Raw genomic sequence first — 26,966 nt, forward strand, 5'->3', positions numbered from 1 at the left:
ATGTTAGGTGTCTGACACTGTAATAAAGACTGTTATCCCCCCCCCCCAATGTCCCTTTACCCTTAATCCATGCATCTATTCTTCAGCTGCTGTGGGTGTAGGAGCTGTTGTGGCCAGAGACACCTGAGTGATTCATGCTACTTCCCTGCTCCTCCAGCCTCCCTCTTTGGCTTTGCGGTGGCAACCAAGGCCAGACTGGCAGGCGGTACAATAATCTTACCCTTTGCCTCAAAGTGAGTAATGGGACAAACTGTGCTGTCTGGTCCTTCTAGAGCACCCTGTGGATCAGGCCAAGAATTTATCTGAGCTCTCATCCTTAGCTGACTCCTGTTTCCCTATCTTGCTTCCTTCACTTCCTTACATGCTTTTCCTCAAGAGCACACTCTCAAATATCATGTCCACCTGAATCCCTGTCTCAGGCAGCTTCTAGGGAGTCCTAATTAAGACAGTCACACACTAACTCAATCAATGAAAGCTTTTATTGTTAGCATCCATGACAACACCAATAGATGCAATACCAATGCATGTATAATAGGTATAATGCATGTATAATCCTTATTTTATGGATATGTTGTATTTAAAGTCTCCTAAAATCCTTATTTTTGCCGAACTACACTTTTTTATATGGGGAATTTACTATCTTATTAGAAACAACAGAATCCTGAAAAGTAGTCTCTTTAAGATACCGCTTGTAGGATTCTCCCAAAACACCTAAGTGAAGTTGTTGTGCTTATTAAACTTGTTCCATCCCACCTCTTGCAGGAAGTCTTTGTGGATTTCCCTTCTTGAGTATGCTGCTAAAACTATGGCTTAGATTGGATTTGGGTATTCCAATTTTCTGTTGTCTTAGCAGCAATGGTTCTCAGTGAGGGTAATTAATGTTTGCATTTTTTATAGTCTCAATGACTGGCGTGTGCTACTGTATTTCACATCCTGCAATGCAGGAGGCATCAAGCACAATGAAAGGTCATCCCAAATTCAGCATCCAACATGACTATCAAATGTTGTATTTGACACTCATGGAGATGAAAAACAAAGCTGTAACTAAGCCAAGCCCCTGTTAAAAAAAAAGTGGTTTTTGCTAAGGTTACTGTAACATTTCATATTGCTAGATTCAATGGACCTTTCTACCCTTGTCTGGCCTTTCAGTTGACTACCTCCACTGTAACAACTACCGTGGGCAATCTTGACATTATCTTGTCTTAGTTTTCTACCATTTCACTACCAACTCCTCAGCTCCCTTTGCTAGCTCCCCCATGTTGACTAGCTTCTAAATGTTTGAGTTCCTCAGGACTTTAGCTCACACTATACATTTATCTTAAGCAATCTCATTCATTCCCAAGGCTTTCAATACCATTTCTGTATACAACTTCAAAATTCGTATTTTCAGTTCCATACATATAGCTGTCTACTTGCCTTGGAAACTGGGTTATGTCCCAAAACCATGCTCCTAAGTTCAGTCTTTTCCCCAGAGAACCTCCATGCATAGTCTTTTTAGCTAGAATTCCTTTCTTTTTCCTCACTTCTCACTTTCAAACCATCATTCTGTCCTGCTAACCTTCACCAGGACTCTATCCCTTTCTCAAGGCCTTGACCATTAACCATCATCTTACTTGGACAACTGTGTCACTACAAAAGCTATAAATAACATGACCTTAGAGAAAACTTCCGAGTTCCCACAATTAAAAATCAAGTTTATGTGTTATGTGTCCTGTCCCTCTGAACATTTTACTTTTTCTTCATGGCACATCATAATTTGTATCTTATATAATTACTGTCTGATGTTCTATCTTCCCTGGAAGACAGACAGTAAACACTATGATGGCAGTGGCTATTTTATTCACTACTATATCCCCAGCAACAACCACAGTGCCAGGTTAGGTGAACAAATGAAAGACTTGAGTTTTTTCCTTTCCCAAAGAATTATGTTCTATAAATGATAAAAAGCATCATCCTATTGGCTGATGTCCCATTCAACAATTTTATTTAGCTCTAAGCTCAATATTCCCTACAAACATATTACACTTGTATTTTTCTGATTTCTAAAATATTGCTTCCCCTAAAAGAAGATGCCTTTTCATCTTTGTTTTTATGAATATTATGGAGATTACTCACAATTGGGCATTAGAAATAGCCAATAAATCTTAAAGTACAGGAAAATGTTCTAAACCTAAATAATATAGTTACAGGTCACTATATGTCCACACACAAAATGGTTTTAATTTCATCTCACAATACTTGGGACAATACTGCTGTCTCGAACTACTAGACATTTCAGTAAGAATGGCAAACTGATATATATAAAACAAGAATTTTTTTAACACTAGGTATTTTCTTATATTAAATATTGGTAGTATAAAATGGTAGTATCTATAAGATAAACTATTACACTTGGAAATAACTAGTTTGTAATTTTGAAATGAATTCAATGTGGGGGAAAACAGTTTTAAAAGGATGATTTAAAATGTGAAATGCTTCTCAAGGTATGTAATTTACTGGTCTTATGCAGAGTTTACCTGAAGTGATGTTTTATAGAACAGAAATGCAAAAATGCAGCAAGATAAAGTACCCTAAAGCAAAATCCCTAACTAGAAATCTTACAAAATCAGTACACCACAAGTAGTGTGAAATACAGATGTCAAATTGTTTGGGCACTGTTTTTTGATCACTTGTTAAAGAAATACATTATAATTAAAATATTTTGGTACCATTTAAATACTGTTATTCAAAAATTCTGATTTTTGACAAGGATAGAATGTAATACCAAAGAATTTTGCTTTGAATTTTGGAAAAAAATTTTTTCCCTACAACATTAACTTTTTTGAATATGTATCAAAAAAGTGCAGTCTAACGTGATTCATAAATAGTGAAAAATAAGCAATTGTCTTCCTTCATTTTGTTAGGTTTTCCTAATAAGGTTAAGTTCTCATTCAACATGCTCACTTAGTCAAAAGCAAATTCCGGTTTCTTTGGCAGTATGTACAAATAACTTCATTCCACATCTGTCATTTCTATTCCATCACTTTCTTTAACATATACCACAGAACCCAAGGTTTTCTCTGAAAGAGTTCCCGAGCCAATCTCTTTACTTCTTGTAAAGTGTTCTTGGTTTGTGTCTTCTAATCTTATTTTCTTGGTGTTTTGAAATAATTGAGTCACTGGTTCCAACTTGGTCTTCTCAGTCCCTTGCATCAAATGATCATCCACTTTTGAATCCATATGCAGAGCAGATACCTGAGTAGCAGATTTACTAAGGGAAAACCCCATTGGGATGGTCGAGTAAATATAGTTCGCAGGTACCTCTTTAAGTAGTGGAAACGTTTCTTCAACTTGATTGCTTGGAAAAGAAATAATAACAAGTGAATACAGTGGGAATTTCAACTAATCTCATGGCAATGCTTCTTTTCATGAAACATCATGATGGTGATGCTAAAAATATAAAAAAAAATTGCCTTCCATCTCTGTGTTCACATTTTCTTTGTGGGAGAATTTGCAGGTTCTACAGATTCTCTGAAAGTCTTTTTAAAAAGGAATTTACCAGATTTTATGCTTTATCACATTTCAGAAAATAATAGAACTTCTCTACTTAGTCCTTTATATCATTTTTGCTATCAAAAACTTTTCATAAATTATTAATGGCTTAAAGAAATAATTACCAAAGGCCATTCTACTAGATGTTCTGCCAAAAATAAAGATGCCCAAACAACTGTAAACATTTACCCACCTACTAACACACCATCAAAATATACAAAGCAAATAGAGAATTGAAGGGAGAAATAGACACTTCTATAATAATAGTTGGAGACTTCAATACTCCACTCTCAATAATGCATAGAACAACTAGACAGAGGTTAGGTAAGGAAAGAGAAGACTTAATAAATTAAACCAACTAGATTTAACAAACATTTACAGAACACTCTACTCAACAACAGCATACACATCCTCCAGTGCACATGGGACATTTTCCAGGATAGACTATAAGTTAGGCCACAAATTAAGTCTCAATTTATTTTATTTTACTTATTTATTTTAAAAATTTGGTTTTTGAGAGAGAGACAGAGAAAGAGCAAATGTGCTTCGGAAAAGGGAGTGAGAGAATCCTCAAGCAGATTTCCCACTGAGTGTGGGAGCCTGATGCGGGGCTTGATCCCAGGACCTTGAGACCATGACCTGAGCCGAAATCAAGAGCTTGCTGCTTAACCAACTGAGCTACCCAGGCAACCCCAGTCTCAACTGATTTTAAAAGATAGATATCATATAAGGTATCTTCTCTGACCACAACATAATGAAGGTAGAAATCAATAACAGAAGTAAAACAGGAAAATTCACAAATCTATGCAAATTAACACACTCTTTAACAACCAATGGGCCAAAGAAATCACAAGGGAAATTAGAAAATACTTATAGAGATGAATTTGAACAAAGTTAGAGCATTCAAAACTTATGGGATGCAGCTAAATCAATGCTAAGGGTGAAATTTATAGCTATAAACACATTAACAAAACAAGACAGATCTCAAATCATCAATATAACTTTGTAACTTAAGGAACTAGAAAAAGAAGAACAAATTGTACTCATAGTTAGCAGAAGGAAGGAAATAATAAAGATTAGAGCAGAGATGAATAAAATAGAAAATAGAAAAATAACAGAAAAAACAATGAAACCAAAAGTGGTTCTTAAAAAGATCAACAAAATTGATCAAACTTTAGCTAGATGGACTAAGAAAAAAAGAGAAGAATCAAATTATTAAAATCAGAAATGAAAGTGGGGCATTACTACTGATTCTACAGAAATAAAAAAGGATTTATAAGAGAGTGCTCTCAAAAGTTGTATGCCAACAAATTGGTATTCTAGCAGAAATGGACTAATTCCAGAAATACAAAACCTACCAAGACTGTCATGGAGAAACAGAAAATCTGAATAGACCAATGACTAGTAAGGAGATTGAATCAGTAATCAAAAAACTCCTAACAAAGAAAAGCCCAGGACCAGATGGCATCACTGGTGAATTCTACCGATATTTAAAGAGTTAATAGCAATATTTTTCAAACTTTTCCAAAAATTGAAGAGGAAGGAATACTTCTTAACTCATTCTGTGAGGCCAGCATTACCTTGATACAAAAGCCAGGCCAAGACACTACAAGAAAACAAACAAACCTGTAGACTAATATTCCTAATGCACATCAATATAAAAATCCTCGACAAAATACTAACAAACTGAATTCAGCGAAGTATTAAAAGGATTATACACTCAGACCAAATGGGTTTATACCTAGAATGCAAGAAAGGTTCAATATATGAAAATTGATCAATATATTACATTACAGAATGAAGGAAAAGAATCACAATCATTTCAATTGAGGCAGAAAAACATCTGATAAAAATTCAACAAACTTTCATGATAAAACCAACAAACCAGAAAAGGAAGGAAAATACCTTAACATAATAAATGCCATATATGAAAAACCCACAGCAAATATCATACTCAGTGGAGAAAGCTTTTCCTTTAAGATCAGGAATAAGGCAAGAATGCCCATTTTCACCACTTCTATTCAACATAGTACTGGAAGTTCTAGCCAGAGCAAAAAGAAATAAAAGGCATACAAATTGGAAAGGAAGAAGTGAAATTACCTTTGTTCACAGATGATATGATCTTATATGCAGAAAACTCTAAAGATTCCACACACACAAAAAAATGACTGGAACTAATAAACGAATTCGGCAAAATTGCAGGATGCAGTCAGCACACAAAAGTCAGTTGCATTTCCAGCCAAGAATACTTTATCCAGCAAGGCTGTCATTCAGAGTAGAAGATAAGACGAAGTTACCAAGACAAAAAACAAAAAACAAAAACAAAAACACAAACAAAACAAAACAAAACAACAACAACAAAAAACCCTACAGGAATTTGTGAACACTAAACCAGCTCTACAAGAAATATTAAAGAGGACCTTTTGAGCAGAGAGAGCGCCCAAAAGTAACAAAGACCAACAAGGAAAAGAGACAATCTACAGGAACAGCGACTTCACACGTAATACAATGGCACTAAATTCATACCTTTCAGTAATTACTCTGAATATAAATGGACTAAATGCTCCTATCAAAAGACATAAGGTCTCAGAATGGGTAAAAAAACAAGATGCACCATGTGCTGTTTACAGGAGACTCATTTTAGTTCCGAAGACACCTCCAGATGGAAAGTGAGGGGGTGGAGAACCATTTATCATGTTAATGGACATCAAAAGAAAGCTAGAGTAGCCATCCTTATTTCAGACAAACTAGATTTTAAACCAAAGACTGTAATAAGAGATGAAGAGGGACACTATATCATAATAAAAGGGTCCAACCAACAAGAAGATGTAACAGTTGTAAATATTTAGGCCTCTAACTAGGGAGCAGCCAAATGTGTAAATCAATTAATGACAAAATTAAAGAAACTCATTGGTAATAATACAATAATAGTGGGGACTTTAACACCCTACTGAATACAATGGACAGATAATCTAAGCAGATAATCAACAAAGAAACTAGGGCTTTGAATGACACACTGGACCAGATGGACTTCACAGATATATCCAGAGCATTTCATCCTAAAGCAGCAGAATACACATTCTTCTCAAGTGCACATGGAACATTCTCCAGAGCAGATCACATACTGGGTCACAAATCAGGTCTCAACTAGTACCAAAAGATTGAGATCATACCATGCATATTTTCAGACCACAAAGCTATGAAACTTGAAGTCAACCACAAGAAGAAATTTGGAAGGACCACAAATCCATGGAGGTTAAAGAACATCCTGCTAAACAGTGAATGGGTCAACCAGGAAATTAAAGAAGAATTTTTAAAAATACATGGAAGCAAATGAAAACGAAGACATGACAGTTCAAAACCTTTGAGATGCAGCAAAGGTGGTCCTACGAGGGAACTATATAGCAATACAGGACTTCCTCAAGAAGCAGAAAAGACTCAAATACACAAACTAACCTTACACCTAAAGGAGCTGGGAAAAAATCAGCAAATAAACCCTACATCCAGCAGGAGAAGGGAGAGCAGAAATCAAAGATATAGAAATCAAAGAACTAGAACAGATTAACAAAACCAGGAGCTGATTCTTTGAAAGAATTAACAAGATTGATAAATCCCTACCCAGACTTATCAAAAAGAAAAGAGAAAGGACTCAAATAAATAAAATCATGAATGAAAGAGGAGAAATCACAACCAACACTGAAGAAATATAAACAATTATAAGAGAATAGTAGGAACAATTATATACCAATAAATTAGGCAATCTGGAAGAAACGGATAAATTCCTAGAAACATATAAACTATAAAAACTAAAACAGGAAGAAATAGAAAACCTGAACAGACCCATAATCAGCAAAGAAGTTGAGTCAGTAATCAAAAATCTCCCAACAAACAAGAGTCCTGAGCTGGATGGCTTCCCAGGGTAATTCTACCAAACATTTAAGGAAGAATTAACACCTATTCTTCTGAAGCTGTTTCAAAAAATAGAAATGGAAGGAAAGCTTCCAAACTCTATGAGGCTAGCATTACCTTGATCCCAAAACCAGACAAAGACCCCACTAAAAAGGAGAATTACAGGCCAATGTCCCTGATGAACATGGATGCAAAAATTTTTACCAGGATACCAGCTAATAGGATCCAACAGTACATTAAAAGGATTATTCACCATGACCAAGTGGGATTTATTCCTGAGCTGCAGGGGTGGTTCAACATCTGCAAATCAATCAATGTGATTAAAGAACACATTAATAAAAGAAAGGATAAGAACTGTATGGTCCTCTCTATAGATGCAGAAAAAGCATTTGACAAAATATAACATGCTTCCTCGATAAAAACTCTCCACTGTGTAGGGATAGAGGGAACATACCTCAGTATCGTAAAAGCCATCTATGAAAAACCCACAGCAAAATCATCCTCAACGGGGAAAAACAGAGCTTTTCCCCTAAGGTTAGGAACATGACAGGGATAGCCACTCTCACCATTGTTGTTCAACATAGTACTGGAAGTCCTAGCCTCAGCAAACAGACAACAAAAAGAAATAAAATGCACCTAAATTGGCAAATAAGTCAAACAGTCACTCTTCACAAATGTCATGATACTTTATGTGGAAAACCCAAAAGATTCCACCAAAAAATTGCTAGAACTGATACAGGAATTCAGCAAACTTGTAGGATATAAAATCAACGCACAGAAATCTGTTGCATTTCTATACACTAAGAATAAAGTAGCAGAAAGAGAAACCAGAGAATTGATCCTGTTCACAACTGCACCAAAAATCACAAGATACCTCGGAATAAACTTAACCAAAGAGTTAAAAGATCTATACTTTGAAAACTATAGAATACTCATGAAAGATAGTGAGGAAGATACAAAGAAATGGAAAAACATTTCATGCTCATGGATTGGAAGAACAAATATTGTTAAAAATGTCTATGCTACCCAAAGCAATCTACATATTCAATGCAATTACTATCAAAATACCACCAGCATTTTTCACAGAGCTGGAACAAACAATTCTAAAATTTGTATGGAACCAAAAAAGACCCCAAATAGCCAAAGTAATGTTGAAAAAGAACACTGGGGTGCCTGGGTGGCTCAGCTAAGCATCTGACTCTTGATTTCGGCTCAGGTCATGATCTCAGGGTCCTAGGATCACACCCTGCATTGGGCTCCACACTCGTGGGGAGTCCGCTTAAGGATTCTTTCTCTCCCCTTCCCTTTGTGCACTCTCTCTCTCTCAAGTAAATAAATAAATCTGAAAGAAAGAAAGAAAGAAAGAAAGAAAGAAAGAAAGAAAGAAAGAAAGAAAAAGAAAAGGAAGAAAAGAAAGACAAGAAAGAGAAAACCAAAGCTGGAGGCATCACAGTTCTGGACTTTAACCTGTATTACAAAGCTGTAATCATCAAGACAGTTGATACTGGCACAAAAACAGACACATAGGTGAATGGAACAGAATAAAGAACCCAGAAATGGACCCTCAACTCTACAGTCAAGTAATTTTCGACAAAGTAGGAAAGAATATCTAATGGAAAAATGACAGACTTTTCAACAGATGGTGTTGGAAAAATTGGACGGCCACATGCAGAATGAAATTGGACTACTTTCTTACACCATACACAAAAATAAATTCAAAAGAGATGAAAGACCTAAATGTGAGAAAGGAATCCATCAAAATTCTAGAGGAGAACACAGGCAACTACCTCTTTGACCTCGGCCACAGCAACTTCTTGCTAGACAGGTCTCCAGAGGCAAGGGAAACAAAAGCAAAAATGAACTACTGGGACTTCATCAGGATAAAAAGCTTTTGCACAACAAAGGAAGCAGTCAACAAAACTAAAAGGCAACCTATAGAATGGGAGAAGATATTTCCAAATGACATATCAGATAAAGGGCTAGTACCAAAAATCTATAGCAATTTTATCAAACTCAACACGCAAAACCCAAAATATACAGTCAAGAAATGGGCAGAAGACATGAACAGATATTTCTCCAAAGAAGACATACAAATGGCTAACAGACACGTGAAAAAATGCACAATATCACTCAGCATCAGGGAAATACAAATCAAAACCACAATGAGATACCACCTCACACCTGTCAGAATGGCTAAAATGAACAACTCAGGAAACAACAGATGTTGGGAAGGATGTGAAGAAAGGGAACCCTCTTACACTGTTGGTGGAAATGCATGCTGGTGCTGCCACTCTGGAAAACAGTATAGAGGTTCCTCAAAAAGTTAAAAATAGAGCTACCCTATGACCTAGAACTGCACTACTACATATTTATCCAAAGGATACAAACATGGTGATTTGAAAGGGCACCTGCACTCCAGTGTTTGTAGCAGCAATGTCTACAATAGCCAAAATATGGAAAAAGCCCAGATGTCCATCAACAGATGAATGGATAAAGAAAATGTGGTGTGTGTGTATAGGTGTGTATGTGTGTGTGTGTATATATATATATATATATAGAGAGAGAGAGAGAGAGAGAGATACAGATATAGATAGATATATATCTCTATATATTACTCAGCCATCAAAAAATGAAATCTTGCCATTTGCAACAATGTGGACGGAACTAGAGGGTATTATGCTAAGTGAAATAAGTCAGCCAGAGAAAGACAAATACCATATGATTTCACACATATGTGGAATTTAAGAAACAAAACAGATGAACATAGGGGAAGGGAAGGAAAAATAATATAATATAAAAATAGGGAGGCAAACCAAACAAGACTCTTATCTATAGGAAAGAAACTGAGGTTTGCTGGAGGGGAGGTGGTTGGGGGGATGGGGTAATTAGGTGATAGACATTAAGGAGGGCATTTGATATAATAAGCACTGGGTGTTATATGCAACTGATGAATCACTAAATTCTACCACTGAAACTAATAATATACTATATGTTAATTAAATTGAATTTAAATAAAAACATTTTTTAAGTTGCATTTCTGTTCCCCAACAATGCATAATCTGCAAAGGAAATTAAGAAAACAAATCCATCTACAGTAGCATAAATAAAACAATAAAATACTTAGGAATTAACCAAGGTGAAATACTTGTATGATGAAAACTACAAAACACCACTGAAAGAAATTAAGCAAGACATAAATAAAACATATCCCATGTTCATGGATTAGAAGACCTAATATTTTAAGATGTCCATATTACTCAAAATGATCTACACATTCAGTGCAATCCCTATGAACATCCCAGTGACACTTTTTGCAGAAATAGAAAAATCCATCCAAAAATTCATATGGAATCACAAATAATCAAAATAATCTTGAAAAAGAATTAACAAAGCTGGAGTGCTCACACTTCCTGATTTCAAAGCTTAATAGAAGGCTACAGTAATCGAAAGAGTGTGGTACTGGCCTAAAAAGCAAATGTACAGACCAATGTAACAGAATAGAGAGCCCAGAAATAAACCCTCAGATATATGATCAAATGATTTTTGACAAAGATGCTTAGATCATTTGATGGAGAAAAGGACAGTTTTTTCAACAAAAGGTGCTGGGGAAACTGGATACCCACCTGAAAAAGAATGAAGTTGACCTTTACCCAACACCATATGCAAAAATTAACTCAAAATGTATCAAAGACCTAAATGCAAGATTTAAAACTATAAAACTGGACACCCAGACAGCCAGCACCCATCTATTAATGTGGAATCCAGAGTCTCTCAAGGCTGAGTCCTTGAAGTGGTTCCTAGTATGGGAGCAGTGGACAGAACACACATTACTGAATGTCCTTGTTCTTAGGAGATATGTGTTGAAATAGGGGTAAAGGATCATATCTACAACTTGCTTTCAAATTATCTAGCAATAGATAGATATAAAGAGAAAGTAAAATGTGCAAAATGTTAAAAATTGTTGAATCTAGGTAGGAAAGGATAAAACATTGTTCGGTGTATTATTCTTGTTAAGTTTCTGTATGTTTAAAACTTTTTCAAACGATAAAATTGAAAAAGCTAAAAGTAATATACAGTTGACCCTTGATCAACACAGGTTTGAACCACATGCATCCACTTACAACCAATTTTTTTCAATAAATATGCATAATAATGTAAATGTATTTCCTCTTATGATTTTTTTTTTTTTAAGATTTTATTTATTTATTCGACAGAGATAGAGACAGCCAGCGAGAGAGGGAACACAAGCAGGGGGAGTGGGAGAGGAAGAAGCAGGCTCATAGCAGAGGAGCCTGATGTGGGGCTCGATCCCATAACGCTGGGATCACGCCCTGAGCCGAAGGCAGACGCTTTAACCGCTGTGCCACCCAGGCGCCCCTCCTCTTATGATTTTCTTAATAACCTTTTCTTCTCTCTAGCTTACTTATCGTAAGAATACAGTATATAATACACATGACATACAAAATAAGTTAATTTTTTATATTATTGGTAAGGCTTCCAGTCAGCAGCGGGCTATTAGTAGTTCAGTTTTTGGGGAGTTGATAGATATATGTAGATTTTTGACTGCATGGGCAGGGGTTTGGTGCCCCCAACCCCTGCATCGTTGAAGGGTCAATAATAGTAACAAAACTCTGTAAAACAACATACCGCATTTGACATCAACAATGGTAAAACAATGGTAACATACAGAATTCTCAACTAGCACATTAAATTTCAGTTTAATAGAGGGATTGAGGAGGAACCAAATACAATAGGGTAGATTTAGCCCTTTGAGTCTCACCTTAACTTGTCTGGAATCTTGAGGACATGAAGGGAGAACAAGTGTATTTGGGGCCTCTTTGGGCTGGCATTCAGATTGCCATTCAAGAAGAAATCCTGAATGCATAAGGAAGAAAAAGTTCCATTAGAAACCAAATAAATTTGGACATACACAACAGGAAACTTGCCTTATCATTAAGATATGCTACAAAATCAAAGTAAAAAAAGAAGTGTACAGTTTAGTACAGGTGCAGGAACAAATAAAGGACCAATAGAACATGACAGAGTTCCAAGTTGCACCTAGTTATGTGCCGGAACTTCACATATGGTAAGAGTGGCACCTTACAACAAAGGGGATAGAACAGACTAAGTTTAGTAGGATAGTACTGTGAATACCGGCTCATGATGGGGATGACAATAAAGCAGGATCCCTATTTTATATACAAACAAAAGTGGACTCCAAATGCAGTAAAGACATAAATGTGAATCACAGAACTATAAATGCAATTTAAAAAATGTAGGACAATATATTTGTCACCTTGGGTGGAGAAAGATTTCTTGAATAAAAACTAAAAGGCTTAAGGGCGCCTGGGTGGCGCAGTTGTTAAGCATCTGCCTCCGGCTCAGGGCGTGATCCCAGCGTTCTGGGATTGAGCCCCACATCAGGCTTCTTCCTGGGAGCCTGCTTCTTCCTCTCCCACTCCCCCTGCTTGTGTTCCCTCTCTCGCTGGCTGTCTCTCTCTGTTAAATAAATACATAAAATCTTAAAAAAACAAAACAAAACAACTAAAAGGCTTAAACAGTAAGAAAACAGATGGACCTGACTACTCACAATTAAGAACTTCTATTCAATAAAGAAACTATAAACAAAGTTAAAATGATGGAGAGTGGAAGATGTGCTATATAAAGCAGACAAGGGATTTACAGCTAGAATATAAGAAGAATAACTACAAATCAACAAGAAAATAGGAACTCCAAGAGAAAAATGGGCAAAGGATAGAAAGACATAATTCACAGATTGGAGAATCCCTAATATATAATGAGTACATAAAGAGATGTTCAAACTTACTGGAGTCAGAGAAATGCAAGTTTACTACTATCAGAATGGCACACTAGAAAGGTGGATAATAACATGGAGAATTAAGGAGAATACAGGATGATGGGAAACCTTGTGCATTGCTGGTAGAGTAATTTTAAGCTCCTATTTCATATTCCACATCCAATCCTTCAATGAATCCTGTTTCTGTTTCTATTCTTGCCCAACCCTTCCCATTGTTATGTTCTTCAAACTGTATCTGGAATGAGCCTTTTAAAACATAAGCCAGATCTCATCGATCTTCTGCTCACCACTCTGCTCTAGGTACTTTCCATGTCAGAGTGAAAGCCAAATTGTCTACATATTCAGTCTCCAGCTGTGGTAGGCAGAATAATGGTTCTCAAAGATGTCCACATCCTAATTCCCAGAACCTGTGAATATGTCACATGGCAAGGGGAAATTAAGGTTGCCGATGGAATTAAGGTTGCCAGTCAACTGACCTTGAGGTGGAGAGATTATCCTGGACTCATCACTGGTTATCAATGAAATCACAGGGGTCTTCATAAGTGAAAGAGAGGTGGGACTGTCACTGATAGAACGATGTAATATGGGAAGGACCTAACTGGCCATTGATGGCTTTGAAGATAAAAGGATACCATGAGCCGAACAAAGCAGAAGCTGGAAGGTAAGAAAATGGATTCTTCCTGAGTCCCCAGAAGGACTACAGCCCAGCTGACGTCTTGATTTTACTCTAGTGAGACCCATTTTAGACTCCTAACCTCCAGAACTGTAAGATAATATATTTGTGTTGCTTAAAGCCACCAAGTTTGTCGTAAATTGTTACAGCAGCAATAGGAGACTAATACACCAGCTAACATTCTGTTCTCTCCAGCTTCTATCTCTCACTCATTCTGCCCCATTACCTCATTGCTGTTCCTAAGTATATGCTATGCCAATCCCTCTTCTGCTTTAGGGCTCAGGCACTTACAGTTCCCTCAGTCTGAAGTAATTTTTAAATTGCAAACCACTGTTATAAAACAGGCAAAACACGTGGTTTTTAGATAGTGCACAAAAGGCAGTGCTAAAGAGTAATCCCTGAGACAAAGGAAATAAATGAGGTGAACCCTATGAGTGCTCACTGCCTGGAAATTTCAGGCTTCTGCACAACGAGGGGGAACCCAAAGTACGTCTAGTTATTTCAATGAGTTGGGAAGACAGGAGTTCAGAGTTTGTAGAAGCCAAGGTCACTAGAACTTGTGGAGAGAGGTGCAATGAAAGGAAGAGCTCCAGAGATCGGCAGAGGATTCCCCACAATCCTTTGGCTGGGTACTAATCAGGAAACATATGTGTAAGGAAACTACTGGGGCCTGAGAAAAAACCATCGAAAAGGAGAAGGCCGAATAGTTCGCAGAGCTTCCACAGGGCCAAGAATGGAGTTCCCACCAGCCTGCGTGTAGAGAACTCCTAACACATAGGGCATTGAACAGAGTCCTCAAAAAGGTACTGGCCTCAGAAAGGGGTCAGATTGGCCCTAAAGAGTCTTTTGGACCCAACAAATCTTAAAAGCAAGCTTCTAAAGCATCGCTGTCCAACAGAACTTTCCTCAGTGATTTAAATATTCTCTATCTATTGTCCACTATACTAGCCACTAGCCACATGTGGCTTTGGAATTTGAAATGTACATAGTGCAAATGAAATTTTAAGTTTTATCTCATTTTATAAATATATTTAATATTATATATTCTCACTTAATATTATATATAAATATTTAATATTATATAATCTTATTTAATATTAATAATTTAAGTTTTATCTAATGTTATTAATATGAATTCAAAATACCACATGTAGATAGTGGTTACTATTTTCAATAGAGCAGCTCTAAAGGATACAACTGTTTCCAAGTAACATTACTACATTTCAGAACAAAGCTTAAATATATTTAAAGAAAAACAAAAACAAAAACTTCCAGCACCCAACAATGTAAAATCTACAATGTCTGGAAGCCAAAAAAAGTAACCAGGCATGAAAACAAGCAGAAAAACACGACCCATAAGCAGGAGAAAAAAAAATTAGTTAATAGAAGCAAACCCAGAAATGACATAGGTGATAGAATTAGTACACAATGATTTTAATAACAGCTATTTTAAATATATTCCATATTTTCAAGAAGGTAGAGCAAAGCATGAGCATGATGAGGTTAGAAATGGAAGATATTAAAAAGAATTAAACTTCCAGAGATGGAAAAAAAAATTCTGATATAAAAAATACCGTGGATGGGGTTAACACCGTCAAAGGAAAGAAGAGTGAACTTGAAGGTATATCAAAAGATGTATTAGAATGAACAGAGCACCAGTTAGCTGTGAAACAACATCAAGCAACTTAACATATGTTCAGTTGAAGTCCCCAGTTTTTTTCTTAGGGGACCAAGGAGTTATAAGGAAAAAAAGACAAAATAAAGGTTTTCTTTTCTTTTTTTTTTTAAATTTTATTATTAGAGAGCGCGCGCGCGCGAGAGAGAGAGAGAGAGAGAGAGAGAGGGCGCGTGTGCACGCACAAGTTGGGTGAGGCGCAGAGGGAGAAGCAGGCTGTCTGCTGAGCAGGGAGCCTGACTCGGGGCTTGATCCCAGGAGTCCAGGATCATGCCCTGAGCAGAAGACAGAAGCTTAACCAACTGAGCCAACCAGGCACCCCAAAATAGAGGCTTTCATGGTGAAGCTTGTGAAATGATGGGGGAAACTAAGGGAACAGAAAACCCGAACCTTAGAATTACACGTGAGTGTTTGTCACAGCGGGAGAGCACGGGTTCTATAAAAGGATTAGTTGGGGCAGGATGGAGCACTTAACCGCTCTTTGGATTTCCATAGAGGGAAGAAAAGGTTCACTTTCTTGGGTTGGGGGACAAAGTCGTTAATAGGAAAAGAAAGGAAAATCTTCCTGCTCTGGTTTGGCCTTAAAATGTCCTTTTTCCTACAGTCTTCCCAAAGAATCTTCAGTAACATCTAGGTGGTGCACATAAATGCTTAAGCTTTTCTTATTTTTCCCCTAAGGGAAGTATTTTCTACCTTCCATATTAGTAATTCCCTCTTTCCTCCCAAGTCTTCAGCTCTGGGAGTTTTGAGGTTCCTACATTTTTCCCTTTCTTTTCCATAATGATAGATAATGAGAACCTTTTATTCACTATGATCTTAGTATCTGAAGAGGTAGTAAGATTACACATTGTTTTTCCTAAAATAACTTTTTAGGATGGTCTTTGAGAGTTCATGCTTCATGTTTTTTTTTAATTAAAAAAAATTTTAAAAAGATTTTATTTATTTATTTGAAAAAGAGTGAGAGAGAGAGAGAGAGAGAGAGGGGATAGGGGGGAAGGGCTGGGAGGGGGGTGGAGAGGCAGGCTCTGAGCAGGGAGCCCCACACTGGCCCAGGACCCTGAGATCATGATCTGAGCTAAAGGCAGACACTTAACCAACTGAACCACCCAGGCGCCCCCATTTTAAAGTATTTTTAAGTAAGCTCTACATCCAACGCGGGGCTTGGATTCACAACCCCAAAAGCAAGAGTCACGTGCTCTACCAACTGAGCCAGGCAGGCACTCCAGTTCATGTTTCTTTTTAACTTATTTTATCAATTAGGCATAATTATATTTCAGAGGAAAGGTACCTCTTGGGACCTCTGACTTTTTGTTTAAAACAACAGGAACACTCAAGTTAAGTCTTTAGTCTAGCTATACTTACAAAGTATATGATAGCTGAAAATAAATGCTACAAACTAGATGTAATGGCACAAACAATGGTGAAATCAGAGCAGAGATGGGGAAAACATGGCACTTATAATTAAATGTACTTGTATGAAGAAATTTGTTCTAACATGTGTTTATAACTGCCAATAATATATTGGGGGGGAGGAGTACTCACCTGGCAAAAACAGGAATTGTTAGTCTCTTCAAATATGAAATTACTTTTGAAATACAGAGGTGCAAACTCTATCAAGATCATCAGAGAACAGCTATAAAAATCTAGTTACCTATTTCACCTGTAGGAAAAGACAAGCAGATAAAGCCCTTAGAATTCAGAAGCCCTTGGATTCTTTAAGACAGTATATTTAATATTAAGAAATGTTAAAAAACAGTATTTCTTTTCAAGCCGGGCTCCTAAAATTTGGCAGAGTAATGCAGTCCTCATTCTTTTTCACCAAAAAGCTAATATCTTCACTTTTAGGTAATGTGGTTAATTTTAACATAGTTGGATTGCCAAAAATATTACACCTGGTTAAATTAAAGGAGTATTCCAAGACTGAGGCTCCTACTCGGGAGAAGACAAATGTAAATGGCATTAAACAGGCAAACAATCGATACAGTATTAAATATCAAGTGAGATAGTATACCCTTTCCACTTTGTTTTTCTGGAAAGGGGTCTTGGAGAAGAACTGGCATGTGGAGAAGGAATACCAGTCAGGAATCAGCGCCTTTTCATTGTTAGTCCTGCCACTTCACGATTCAGCCATGACTGAATCATGCAGAGTTGACCGGGTCGTGGGTCCGCTGGCTCCCCAGGCTGCAGGCGCTTACCCGAACAGAACTGCTCTCTTCCGAGGGGATGCAGCAACAGAACCCGATCTGCGATACTCTCTGAAAACCAGCTCCTGGCTACGGCAGGTAGAGCTCAGCAACCGCCCAGTGCCCAAAAGCAGCTCTGGGGAGTAACGAGTTCATGAACGTAGGTCCAAAACGGTACCGTATCCTAGGAAAAAAAATGCCACAAAGCTGCAAGAGCGAAGCAGCAGGTGTTCTAGAGCCGAGAGAAGGCGGCAGGAGGAGATCCAGCCCTGCGCATGTGTGTTCTATGCAAGTGCGGCAGCCGCAAACAGGGAATAAGAATTAAGTGGTGAAGAAGGGGGACAGCGGCTGGTTACTAGGAGACGGGACGCTCGGGTGGGACTTCTAAGCGCTGCGTGGGCGTACGCCTGCGCGGCGCGGATGGACCAGGAAGAGGCCTCTACTACGCGCCCTGTAAGGCGGGCAGGTGGACGTACGCGTCGCTACGTGCGTGGGTGCGCACGCACGGCTTGTAGTCCCCGCGAGAGGGAGGGTCGAGCCAGGTACGCGTGCGCACGGGAACTGGGGGCTCGCGGGACGGAAGCGGAGCTAAGGCGCCGGGGAGGTGGAGGACGAGCCCCCCTCAGGTACAGAGCGTGAGGGCGGGGCTGACGGCGGCGCCGACGGGCGCTAACCGCCCCCGCCTCTTTCCCTCCGGGTCCCGCCTTCCTCTGCCTCCCCCGGGGTGGGGCCAGGTCGATTTGTGGGTCGGAGGGGAGGGGAAAGGGGCGGAGGATGGAGACGGGGAGGGACCTGGATCCCTGGCGCAGGCCAAGGTCTGCCAGTCGTCGAGATGAGCGCCGGGGAGGATGACGGGGCGAGAAACCCGGGGAGGGACTCGGAGCTCCAGGTAGAGGCAGTAGGGATGTGCCGGGTTGGGTTAAAGCAGTTTTTGTATCGGAAGGCCCTGCAACATGGCGGGTGTGACGGGGATTAGGGTCTGTGGGTCATCTCTGAGACGGGAATTTACTGCTTGACCGGCTGTGAGAGACGGTAGCGGGCAGAGTTGCGGTCCAGGGAAGCCCTCCAGGAGCAAACTTTGCCGCTGTTGTCGTTTCTTGGGCGCTCAGGGTTGAGCCCAGTTCCTATGGTGACCGCTTCGCTTCCTGCCGCAGCTGTCCGCTTGGTTGTTGGGGGGACTGTTCTGTTTAGAAACGCTTGAAGTGGAGGTGAGGAATTTGGACGTCAGAGATTTGGGAGTTCAACCTGCTCTTCCTGACTGCCAGCCTCTCACTTCTAAGCCTCTTTATAGACTTTGGGAAGTGAAGGGCCGAGTTTATGTAGGTATTTGCATGAAAATCTCATGTAATTTCAGTAGAAATTATACACAGGAAAGGCAGGGTAAACTGGTTTTTGTTTGAAAAAATATTTGAGACTAAAATTGAATAACCGCGGCGATTATGGACCTGATACCTAAATACGCATAGGAATACATTGTAATTGTTTGTTTTTAAAGTAAAGTCAAGGATCATGGCTTCAAGAAGGATTTGCTTAGATGACATAACCCCAGTGTTTTCCATCTTCCATTCCAGGCCCTTGTATCGCAGGATATTCGTTGTTTTAAATTTCCTCCACTGGTTTTCAGCACTTAAAGTACCCCTTCCCCCTTTTTTGACCTGTAAGGAAATAAATAGAATAATAATTGGTTTATAACTAGAAGAAACTACGTTAGTTATAAACATAAATGGGAAGTGTCACATTCAAAATCTGCCTTCAGGATAAAACTGATTCTTGTTTGTATCTTAATTGCTCAAGGAACTAAACCATTCAATTTTAATTAGTGAGAAATAAATTAGGAAGGTATATTAATGAAATATTTATTGTAAACAATAAACTTTGGCATTATTTAATGGCAGCTTCCAAAATATATCTTATATTGTTTATTATCTGAAAAAAATCACTGCTTATAGTCCAGCGTATAATCAGATGTAGAGATTCCGTTGGCTCCTTTTTTGTCTTCTTTTTTAGTTGGTTAGATCAGTTTTAGGGTAATTTGCTTTTAGAGTATTCCATATACAGAGACAGTTTGAGCGGGTGTTATTCATTCTCTTTTCTCATCACATGCTCCCTCTTCTTCGCAGATGTAGCCACCATTCTGATTTCTCTGATAACCACTTCCTCGCTTTTCCTTAGAGTTTCACCATCTTTGTATGTGAACATGCACATTCTAGTTTGGCTTGTTTTTGAACTTTATGTAAATGGAATTGTAGTAAGTATTCCTTTCTAGTTTGCTTCTTTACTCAATGTTATGTTTTTAAGATTTATCCTTGTTGCTTATAGTTAGTTTGTTGTTTAGTGTTTACCTACTCTACTATTAATGTTTTTACAGTTTTTGGTAAACCTGAACCACTGCTGTGGACTTTCTCATACATGTACCCCATGATAATCTTTTGAATTGAGCTAGTTACTAAAGTAGTTCTATTTGTCTTAGTTATGGAATTAACATCAGTTTATTATTAATATTTTTTAGTTTAGGAAAGCCTCTTGAAAACAACTCCTTAACCCCGTATGTTTCTTAGAGGTCTTGATAAATGATACTTCTCCTAAGGCCATTGTTTTATGCTCTTTTAAAAAGACAAGTGATTTCTTTACAGAATAGTCTGGATTGAAGAGAAGTAAGGAGCTTAAAATTGGATGGATAACTGGAGAGATTATTTCTTTTTCATAAGTAAGGTTAATAAGCGTTGTGTCTTTACTGTTTTGTTTGAAGTGAATTCCCAAAACATTTATTCACTTATTTTTATAATACAAAAACCTATCTCAAAATTATTCATAAAACTTTGTGGTTTTCTGCATCTTTCTGTTGGGCTATTCCTTCCTACTCCAAAGCATTTGTCAATGTAAACTTTGGGAAACAGTTTTATAAAAAGAAAACAAGATTTCAAAATCCCATATAAAATACTCCAGTATTTTTAATTATTCTATCAAAATATTTGGTGACATTTTTTGAGCATGTGTTATATGCATGATATTTTGCTTAAGATTGATGTTTTTTCTTTTTAGGACATGATCTTACCTCCTATTTCATGAAAAATGAAAATTTTACCAGGCAGGACCTTCTTCAAATTTCTACCCTTTTTATCGAAATCTTCACCTGACCTTGTTTTCCTCTTTCTTGTTTCAAAGGACAGTGCACATGCCGTTCCTTTGGAGAGAGGCTCAGTGGCCTCTCTCCATTAGTTAACATTAACCCATGTGTTAGGAATCTTTGATGTGTTTATACTATAGGGCTTCTTAACCTAGAGCACAAGAACTTTAGGGAGTTATTCAACCCCCTGAAATTTTTTGTAAAGTTCTGTATGTGTTTTTATTTTACTGAGGAGAGGACTCAGGGCTTTTGTTTAATTCTGAAGGGAGTCCTGATATAAAGAGAATTAAGAAACAAGGTTTTCTCCTTTGTAGTAACCTTCAAAAACGGTGGTCTTCTTCCACCTCTTGCTGTACTTCTCGTCTCACAATCATACTTCCTAAAAGAAGTCTACATTTTCTATTTCCTTTTGTTCATTAACTCGTTTATTAGTCCTCTTTGAATTTGCTTCTACCCCATCTGTATCTTTGAAACTACTTTGTTCAAATCATCAAAATTTTGTTATTTTGAAAATGTGCTATTGACTACCAGCTTTGTGCTGGGCACTTCTGTAGGCATTAGAGATATAACAGTGACCAGACAAAAGCCTAGATCTCTTGGAGTTTACATTTTAGTAGTGGGGAGACAGACCATAAACAAGTGAAAAAATAAATGATACAATTTTAAATAGTGTTAAGTGCAAATAACCTGATGAAAGAGTATCTAGGAGAGAGGCTACTTTAGGTAAGAGGTCAGGGAAGACCTGCTAACATTTCAACCAGAGAAGGAGCCAGTCATACACAGGGCTGGATAAGAGAGTGTTCCTAAGAGAAGGAAAGCAAGGACAGAGACCTTGAAGTGGAATGAGATTGGCACAGTGGAGGAACAGAAAGAAAACCAATAAAGCTGATGGGTGAAAAAGAGAGTACTAGATCTATTTAGGAAAGTGAAGGCAGGGGTTCGTGGGTGGCTCAGTCGTTGAGCGTCTACCTTTGGCTCAGGGCCTGATCCAGGGTCCTGGGATCGAGCCCCGCATCCGGCTCCCTGCTCCGCTGGGAGCCTGCTTCTTCCTCTCCCACTCCCCCGGCTTGTGTTCCCTCTCTCACTGGCTGTCTCTCTCTCTGTCAAATAAATAAATAAAATCTTAAAAAAAAAAAAAAGTGAAGGCAGGGGCCAAATTATGTAGGACCTTAAAAAGCTTGGATTTTTATTCTAAGTACAGTGGGAAGCCATTGGAGTGTTTTGAGCAGGATCTCACTATTTAAAGTGATAGTTTTGATTTCAGTTTGGAAAAAAAGTTGTAGGGAGCCATAGTAGAAGCATGAAGACCACTTAGGGAACTGTCCCAGTAATCATGTGGGAGATGAATATGGAGGTGGTAATAAGCATGTTGAGAAGTGGATGGATTTGGGAAATATTTAGAACTAAGAGGATTCATTGTTGGGGGTTAGGAAAGGGGAAACAAAGACAATCCCTTGGGCACTGCACAAATGGTGGTGCATTTGACATGGGAAGGACTGGGAAGGAACGTAATGTAGTGAAGGCAGGGTTGAGAGCAGGGGTGCAAGTGGGGGACTTAAGAGGACCGTTTTAGACATGTTAAAGTTGTGATGGCTCTGGACATTCCGTAGACACAATACGATGTGTTAAGTGCTCCAGTAGGAGTATATTCATAGTTTTGGGGGAATATGGAAAATACATCCTAAGTCTTTTTTGGGGGAAGTTGAAATCAAAACTACTTTTTTTGTAGTCTTTTTCTCTATATTCCCTTAGCATACGTGTGCATTCCTCTGATATGGCACTAATCCTGTCATACTGTAATTTCTGATTTATTTGTTCTGGATTTCCCTAGACCCATTGAGGGTTGAGATTGTAGGTTTTTATTTGTTTTCCATGTTTCTTTTTCTTTCTTTCTTTCTTTTTTTTTTTAAGAGGAAAAGAGAGAGGGAAAGGGGGGAGGGTAGAGCGAGGAGGGAGGAGGAGAGGGAGAGAGGATCTCAAGTAGACTCCACGCTCAGTTCAGAGCCTGACATGGGGCTCAATTACACAACCCTGAGATGGTGACCTGAGCTGAAATCAAGAGTCGGACGCTAACCGTCTGAGCCACCCAGGTACCCCTGTTTTCTACCTTTCTATCCCCAGAATCTAATATTGGTTCATTCTTATTCTACCTATTTATACATTTGTTTGACAAGTGAGTAAATGTGACTGTTAAAATCTGAAAGTATAAACTGAAACAGTGACAGTGGGGATAGAAGAAATGCACTTCAGAGCAATCTTAGTGAAAAGATTAATAGGACTTGATGGCCAATAATATATATAGCACTTCTTGCCAAGTAGTGTTCTAAAATGCTTTACTGTAAGTCATTTACTCCTTACAACAGCTCTCAGAGGCAAGTACTATTATCATTCCTATTTTATAGATGAGGCTGTGGCCAGAGAAGTAACTTGCTCATGGTCATTGCAGCTAAGAAGCTTATGAATATAAGCTTATGAATATAAGCAGTCTGATGCTAAAGAACAAATTCAAACTCTTATTCTGCGTTGCTTCCTCATTGAGAATGATTGTGATTCTAGCTTGGGTTTTTATCATAACAGTTTGCTGCTTCCAAAGTACTTTTACTTGCATTCTCTGAGATCTGTAAAGGAACACAAGTTCGGTTTAGATCGAGATAGTGGGAATGTGGTGATTTGCAGCTGAACATATGAATCATTAGGAATTTTCTTATTCACAGTAAGCTTGAAATACTGCATTTCTAAAAATGCTGCTCAGTAATTCTGAGGCGGGGAACCTGGCTGGAGAGATATGGGCATTTCAGATACACTGATTTCTCTCCATTTTCATTTGCCTCGAAAGCTAGTGCAGAGCAAGTAGCAACTCTAATATTGCCACTCAGTTGTTCACAATTGTCAGGTAGACTTTTGGCCTCTTCCTACTTTTCTTTTTTTTTTTTTTTTTAAAGATTTTATTTATTTATGTGACAGAGAGACAGCCAGCGAGAGAGGGAACACAGCAGGGGGAGTGGGAGAGGAAGAAGCAGGCTCACAGCGGAAGAGCCTGATGTGGGACTCGATCCTGGATCGCCAGGATCACGCCCTGAGCCGAAGGCAGACGCTTTAACGACTGCGCTACCCAGGCGCCCCCCTACTTTTCATTTCTAGTGTAACTTGATAGGTAATTTTATAGAACCTCTACCTGACTGTTCAGTTTACCAAGGAGAAGAAGGAAAGTTCAATTTTATCTGCTTTTGTACATTCCTTTATTATCAATCTATATAAATTTTTATTGGCACTTTCCTGTTATGCAAAGAATTCTGTGCAGGTTGGTAGGAATACAGAGAGCTCTAGGACATTGCTTGTTCTTAAGATTCTAATAATTGTGTGTGGAATACCCATCCAGAAAAAATAAATTGCAACACAGTTTATTCTGTAACCAATATATACAGAAGTCTCAATGAAGAAGCGATCACTGTTTGATGGAGAATATTGAGAACACTTCCTAAGAGAATATGGAATTCAAGCTGAGCCTCAGAATTGTCTTTAATTAAATGGAGAAAAGGGCAAGGCTCATGAACAAAAGTTAATGTATTTCTATAATGATAATATGAGCCTATGTCTAAAGAATATAGAGAATAGTTTGTCTTTTATAGAGGTATTCTTGGAGGTATCAACTAGGAGATAAGTTTGGAGAAGTAGGAGGTGACCAAATTATGAAGAATTCTGAGTGCGTGGCAGGTTACAACTTCCGTTGAAGAGATCCTTGCTATTTTTTTTTGGGGGGGGGAGGGGGGATCCTTGCTATTCAAAGTGTATTCTCTGTACTAGCCAAGTAAGGAATTACTGAGCAGCATTTTTAGAAATGCAGTATTTCAAGCTTACTGTGAATAAGAAAATTCCTAATGATTCATATGTTCAGTTAAGATTTGAAAAGTACTATTATGGTGTACAGTCTGAATCTGTTATTCTAAGTCAAGTGTTCATGACTAGGAACACATTTTTTAAAAAATTATTATGTTCAGTTAGCCAGCATATAGGTACACATTTTTTAACAGAAACTACATAAGAAAAGATACTTAGGATTTTGGCATACCTGTACATGCCTAAATGATTCATAATTTAGAAATACTCTGTGAGACCTAGTGCTGAAATTCCAGGTGAGGTAGTAACTGCTGGAATGAAGAACAGAAAAGCAGATTTATATCTGGTTTAGGGAAAGGGAAGAAGGAAAATAAGCCTGTCAGACTGCTAAATGCTGGATTGTACAAGGTGTAATACAAGGTCAAAGACTAGGGCATCCTGATCCTATAATTTCCCAAATGCTAGATTTTGGAGAATAGCATCTGTGTTGCCAGGAGAGATCTAGGATACTTATAGCAAATTCTCTCTTCCTTAGCATAATGGCAACCTTGATTCAGGGAAAGAACAAATTATTTCCCTAAATTACACAATTTCTGAGATACATTGTCATGTAAAAAAGCACAGGTGGACTAGTAAGTATAGTATGCTAAAGTGAAAAATATTTTAACATGTTATTTTGCATATGTGCAAATAGATATTTAGGGAAAGTCCCTAAAAGTGGAATTATTTGTACAGAAGCTATGTGCATTTGTAATGTTGCTAGATTTTGCACAATTGTTCTCTAGAAATATTATATCAATTTACACTGCCACCAGTGATGTATACGAATGTTAAATTATATGTCCAGCTTTCGGATCCTTGTCAATGTGAGGTTCAAAAACAGTATCTTGGTGTTTTAATTTGTGAGATTGAATATCTTTAAATCTGTTTAAAAGCCCTTTCTGTGAAATATCCATATTCTTTGCCAATTTTTCTATTAGGGTATTTCATTTCCCTTTTTATTTGTATGAATTATTTCTATATTAGGGAAGTTAGCCCTTTGTGATATGGGTAGCAAACCTTTTTGTTAATATACGAAAGCAGCAATCAATAGGTAGCTAGTAGCTATTATATTGGACAACACAGGCCTAGAAGTAGTCTACATAATTTCCTGATGACCCATATTTCCTTAGAACAGTGATTACCAAAGGGGTAGGATGGGATATGTTTGGTTTTTTTTTTTTTGAAAAGCATGTTTAATATTGTAGTTTTATCTTTGGGAAACACAGAAAAAAATTTCATAACATGGGATTTTAAGAAAGTAAAGCTTGATGAAAATCCTCTTAGCTGGTCAGGCAAGGTTAAAAATAATTGAAAATGTATCTAAGAATACTGTTAATTTCCAAATATCATTGACTGTTGTGAAAAATCACAAAACTTTTTAAAACTGAATGCCTCTATCATTCCCATTTTTTCTGCACTAGGTTACCACCAAAGAACATGATTTTGGTCTAGGGGCTCCAGTTTCTGAAGCTGAAAAATACCAGAATACTCTCCAGCTAGAACAAGAAGTGAGAAATCAAGATAAATTCATCTCTGCACTGAAATTACAGGTTACATTTATTTCCCTGAATTAATTTGGGATGGGGGCCTATTTTAAAACATGAAGATGGAGAATAAATACTAATTCAGTGTTCATTGAAATTTTATGGGTCTAAAATCATTCTATTTTTATCTTAATCATTTTGATACATGATTCAGGTACCTATGAGTGCAAACTATGTGGCAAGTGTTGTATCCAATGCTTTTAAGTGCATAATCTTACTTAATTCCAACCTTATGAAATAGTGATTTTACAGACATGGATGCTGAAGTTCCCAGAGGCTGTAGAATTATATTTGACTAACAAGTGACAAAGCTAGGTAGGATTTGTTTGAACTCCCAAGTTAACTCGGGTTTGAACCCAGTTCTCTGAACTCCAAGTTCAGTATTGTCTGTTTTCCTGGAGCCTGACCTGTGGTAGGCTACTAATGAAGGCTATTAAAAGAAACTTCCTCTTTTAGGAAGACAGAGTAGACTTACTTTACCCTATTAGTCTCACTAAGTACAACTAAAAATGCTGAACATTTTGTTATAAAACAAACATAAGGACATTCTGAAAGGTGGGCAGGAAAACGAAGACTGGTTAGGGACCTCAGCATACAATAAGTGACATCTTAGTGAATTCCTGGGTT

The 26,966-nt window shown here is 37.9% G+C and overlaps 2 protein-coding genes across 10 annotated transcripts in view; one reads left to right on the top strand and one right to left on the bottom strand.

Moving 5' to 3' along the window:
- Nucleotides 1-1,967: 1,967 nt before the first annotated feature.
- C7H2orf15 (chromosome 7 C2orf15 homolog) lies at nt 1,968-18,171 on the bottom strand. Of its 2 annotated transcripts, XM_045771875.2 has the most exons (4): nt 17,802-18,171; nt 17,149-17,266; nt 12,221-12,315; nt 1,968-3,337 (listed from the first exon to the last, which is right to left on the bottom strand). In XM_045771875.2, the coding sequence occupies exons 2-4, from the start codon at nt 17,227-17,229 to the stop codon at nt 2,992-2,994; spliced, it is 522 nt and encodes a 173-aa protein (XP_045627831.1). In that variant the 5' UTR covers nt 17,230-17,266; nt 17,802-18,171; the 3' UTR covers nt 1,968-2,991. The 2 variants fall into 2 exon arrangements, with proteins under 2 accessions (XP_045627831.1, XP_045627833.1); XM_045771877.2 differs by lacking the exons at nt 12,221-12,315; nt 17,802-18,171 and having other exon boundaries at nt 17,149-17,237.
- A 37-nt stretch (nt 18,172-18,208) lies between these two features.
- Nucleotides 18,209-26,966, top strand: part of TSGA10 (testis specific 10) — a 188,743-nt gene continuing 179,985 nt past the window's right edge. For 2 of the 8 annotated variants that reach the window (XR_015725129.1, XR_015725132.1), the window contains exons 1-2: nt 18,297-18,415; nt 26,217-26,345. Coding sequence is in view for 1 of the 8 variants with exons in the window: in XM_045771868.2 (XP_045627824.1) it covers nt 18,622-18,678; nt 26,217-26,345 (186 nt within the window). In the remaining 7 variants the exon portion in view is untranslated. Of the gene's footprint in view, nt 18,416-18,559; nt 18,679-18,705; nt 23,007-26,216; nt 26,346-26,966 lie in introns of those variants that run through there. The other 6 variants (XR_015725126.1, XM_045771868.2, XR_015725131.1 and 3 more) reach the window with 5 other exon arrangements.

The sequence above is a fragment of the Ursus americanus genome, chromosome 7, assembly GCF_024610735.1.
Source record: "Ursus americanus isolate L20-20 chromosome 7, mUrsAme1.1.p, whole genome shotgun sequence".
NCBI lineage: Eukaryota > Metazoa > Chordata > Mammalia > Carnivora > Ursidae > Ursus > Ursus americanus.

Excerpts from the sequence above, each read along its gene's own strand:
- C7H2orf15 (XM_045771875.2), bottom strand. The coding sequence starts at position 17,229 with ATGATCTTGATAGAGTTTGCACCTCTGTATTTCAAAAGTAATTTCATA. Across the intron at positions 12,316-17,148 it reads ACAATTCCTGTTTTTGCCAG|GATTTCTTCTTGAATGGCAA; the intron begins GTGAGTACTCCT and ends TTATGCATTCAG. Across the intron at positions 3,338-12,220 it reads AAGATTCCAGACAAGTTAAG|CAATCAAGTTGAAGAAACGT; the intron begins GTGAGACTCAAA and ends TTCTTTTCCAAG.